Source organism: Fulmarus glacialis, unplaced genomic scaffold (genome assembly GCF_000690835.1).
Source record: "Fulmarus glacialis isolate BGI_N327 unplaced genomic scaffold, ASM69083v1 scaffold31065, whole genome shotgun sequence".
Taxonomy (NCBI): Eukaryota; Metazoa; Chordata; class Aves; order Procellariiformes; family Procellariidae; genus Fulmarus; species Fulmarus glacialis.
This window is the reverse complement of record NW_009214124.1, coordinates 1,350-5,247: the sequence shown is the minus strand read 5'-3', so window position 1 is coordinate 5,247 and position 3,898 is coordinate 1,350. Positions and strand designations below refer to the sequence as shown.

Below are 3,898 nucleotides of genomic sequence, written 5' to 3'. Positions count from 1 at the left end.
TTGTGGGCCGGCTGCCGTATTTGTTCACCAGGATGCTGCTGATGGGACCTAGGAAGTCGAAGGATGCCCAGAGATGAGTTATCTTTGCATGAGAGACAAGACAGATGCACGCAAGCACACAGGAGGTTTATTGCCGCAGGCTTCCAGCTTTTGCACAGTGACACTTCACCCAGCGAGGGAATTGGGGTAAGGGGAAAGGACAGGAGGTTCAGAGACAGCTGGAGATAAGAGTGACATTTGGTTAGAGCACATGCAGGATCCCAGCCAGGTAAGCGAGCCTCCGGGCAGTGCCGGCACGCTGCGGCTTCTGCCAAGCGCCAGAGGCTGTTAATGGCTGCAGAAACCTGCGACTTTCCTGAGCAAGCTGCCTTCTGTGGGCTAAGCCGGGAGCTGCTGGGGCACCAGCCGCCCCCCAGGGACAGGTTTGGGACAGGGTGAAGCCACCAGCAACACAGTGCTCTGCTCTGGGCTGGGGGCTCTGCCCTGCCCACGGCCACCCGCCTGCCCACCATGGGCTGGGGTCTCGGGAGCAGAGCAAGTGTACAGCAACTGCCCATCTCCAGCGAGAGGTTTCTGATGGAGACCAGACAAAGCTGTGAAGAAACAGCTTCGATGGGTGCAGGCGAAGCTCCCCAAGGGCTCACAGGAGGAGCAGCACTCGTGCCGCCACAGGGAGACCCAGGGAGAAGGGGTGCTTCTGTTTTCACTGCTACCCCTATGGTAGGAAGAGCCCAATTGCTCTGCACACGCACCTTTTAAGTGCTTCATTATCAGGAGCTTTAATCCAAAGCAAACAGTGATTAGATACTGCAAAGCATGCTCTACAGATACTAAAAATGTATTTAAATAAACTGAATGAACATCCATTGAATATTAACAGACCTAGTTTTGCCATTAACAGATAGCAAGGTTGTCAACATGTTATTCATGGATCCTCAGAAGCTACTTGACCTTTTTGCCCAGTTTAAACAAAGCCTGGAGAAGGTAACAGAAGCCCTGCCGCCCCCAGCCCCGCGGCATCCCGCTCTCCGCAGCTGGCGTGGTGCCTCCGTGCCAGCCAGAGCAGCCCACGACAGCGGCTCCGACCTGATGCCACTGGCAGTTGGGAAGGGGCCATGGCCCTGGTCCCGTGAGAGGTGGCAGCAGCACCCGGGGGCTGCCACATCACCCCAAGCCCCACACGCTTCCCACAGAGTGCTCAGCACTTTGCAAAACCTGTACCTTGAACTCAGCAAACGTGATGCCCCTGGACAGAGTCTAAAGGCAGCAGCGGCCTTTCCTCCAGGAAGTCCAGCCCAGAGCAGCAAGCTCCAAGGGCAGCCAGGAGGAAGCTGTCCAGTTGAGCAGCGCCGTGAACCCTGGTGGCAATTCCCCCTTCTTTTTTAATTAAAAAAAAAAGAAGAATTCACACCCACTCCTACTTTATAGATTCACATGAAGCATTTCTGACCAAATGTTAGCCGATCTATTTTGATTATTCACGCTGTGAAAAAAATGTAAGTAATGGAACCAGAGACCTCCCTAATCCTAATATGGAGCTGAGAAAGGGGCACTTGAGATCATTACATCCACATACCCTGATGGTGACTGCACAGGGCGGCTGCATGGGGCTGCAGGACGTGCCGCTCCACCACCCCCAGCCCTGCCCAGGACAGGAGCTACCCCAGCTCTGCAAGATACCATCAGCCCAGGACATTTTGCCAGAGCATGAGCTACTTTTTTTGCCTCCAAGCAAGCACGCAGGAAGGTGCCCTGGGGGATGGGGAGAATAGGACGCACGCTGTGACTGTTCCAGCACAGTTCAGACCCTGCAAAGGGTCTGGGCTCAGGCTGCAGGAGCCCTGGAACGAGTGAGTGGGGCAGCAGCATGTTGCCATGCTCTGGCAGCCAGGGGATGCACCTGGGCAGGTCTGGGGTACCTTCAGCATGCCTGCCACCAGCTTACGGGCAAGTGGTTCAAGACCAGCAAGCTGCTGGAATTTAATGGCGACAGTTCAAGGGGAGGGGGAGAGACAGTGTCAGTGTGGAGGGAGGGGGACAGGGGGACAACCCCGGGACTGGAGGAGGCAGCTCTCATCCCAGCTTCCAGGCAGCTCCAGGCAGTGCTGTCCTCGGGGCACCCAGAGGAACCAGCTCTGAGCTATTAGGAGAGGAGGAATGGCCCAGATTGAGTCTCATTAAGGCAGTTACACGGTTTACAAGCTTGTTATAACATTGGAGCAGGGAAATGTGCTGGTCGCTTCGCTAGCTGAGCGAGGACAAAGCAGAGCCTGTTCCCCCAAAGGAAAAGCCTCGTGCTTAGCCAGGCGCTGGCGTCAGCTCCTTTCGATGCACAAATGCAACGAGGACGCGGGCAGTTTGCCAGCTGGGAATGGCAGCGGTACAAGCTCCGATTTGCCTGAAGTGGACACAACAGCAGGCTCCCAATAAGAGTTTCTTTCAGCCGAGCAACCCAGTGCAAAGCTGTGTTTGCAGGCGGGTACGAGACACCGGCGAGGGCTGAGAGCGCATCACCCCGTGGGGAGCGCTCTGCTGCTCCTCGCCAGTTAAAGACAAGCATAAAGCACACAGCTTGGGGATTAAGACTCCAAGAAGCAGTTTCTGAAGAATGGGGGAGGGGAGCTGCTTCAGTTTAAGTAGTTTTGCTTTATTCTGCTCATGTCTCTGTACTCCCAGTGCACACTGCCACCCTCAAACAGCACAAGCCGCCTACGGCGCTGCTCAGCTCCAGTGAGGAAGAATAAGCAGTGCCAGGTTTCAGTGCACTCCAGAGCACAGCTGAGCCATCAGAGCTCACCAGAAACTGGGGACAGATCCTAGATACAGCCACTGTTTGCTGCATTAAAAAAAAATAATGAAAGAAAAAAATCTATGTCTTATCTAAAAGAAAGAGACCCCGTGAGCAGGGCTCCTATGCATGGCACAGCAGCTCCTCAGCTTTTGGGCGGGCGCTGGAAGCAGACACAGCATCCGCAGCACACTGTAACAAGGACAAGGGCAGAATTACACAAGTTGTAATTCCCCGGAAAGATTTTACTTACAGCTTTGCAGAGGAGGACAGATTAACCCGGTTTTTGCATTCTGGGCATTAAATAGAACTTTTTGAGCAACCTCCTTCAAGCAAACTTACTAAGGGAAGTTTTGCTCTCACGTACGGAGAGAATTCCAACTTTTAGCAAAGTTTTGGTTGTTGTCACTACAGCAAGGTGTGAATCAGACCCAGCAAGAGAGCTGCGTCCTGTACTGCAACGCATGAGCATGTGTACTGAAGCCTCCAGTCCACTTACCTCCTGCATACATAACAGCCAGCATGATGGAAGAGATCCATGAGACTTTGCTGCTGGACGCATTGAAGATGACCTCAATCTCTTTGAAGAACACAGTGATGGATTTGGGGAAGGCATAGGAAAACCCAATGGAGATGAAGGCTCCAATGACCACGGCCCATCCCCATCCGCCTTCAGGAGGAGTGTATCCCACAGGGCCTCCGACGGCCGGTGGCATCTTGAACCAAGTTGGCAATTACTCAGTTGGGGTTCAAAGATCTGCAAAAGATAAATATTGCCTCAGCTGAAAGTAGACAGCTGTATCCCCGCTCCCTGGCATGCAACAGCACGGCTCAAGCCCTGCTCGCAAGGCTGGCACGGCACCAGTGCCCAGGACCACCTCCGGGAGAGCTGATCCGAGAGACGAGAACTCAGGGCTCACCAGCACACTGGTCTCATAAGGGCATCCCAAAACACATGCTCAGGTTGCAGCTGGCCTTTAAGAGCCCTGGCCAGCAGGTATTTATAAGCAACAAATTCAAGACATGATACCCTGTCCTAAGCTGAAAAGGGCAGGCAGTGTCCTTGCCGGGAGCAGCCGGGGCACGACAGTGAAGCAGGCAGGGATACCG

At 54.0% G+C, this 3,898-nt stretch overlaps 1 protein-coding gene across 1 annotated transcript in view; it reads right to left on the bottom strand.

Annotated features, from left to right (window-relative positions):
• The window catches only part of SLC16A1 (solute carrier family 16 (monocarboxylate transporter), member 1), a 5,841-nt gene extending 2,337 nt beyond the window's left edge, over positions 1 to 3,504 (bottom strand). The window contains exons 1-2 of the mRNA XM_009578456.1: positions 3,288 to 3,504; positions 1 to 48 (exon numbers count right to left, since the gene is read on the bottom strand). The exon at positions 1 to 48 is cut by the window's left edge and continues 126 nt beyond it. Of these exons, the coding sequence (XP_009576751.1) occupies positions 1 to 48; positions 3,288 to 3,504 (265 nt within the window). The remainder of the gene's footprint in view (positions 49 to 3,287) is intronic.
• Between the last annotated feature and the right edge of the window lie 394 nt (positions 3,505 to 3,898).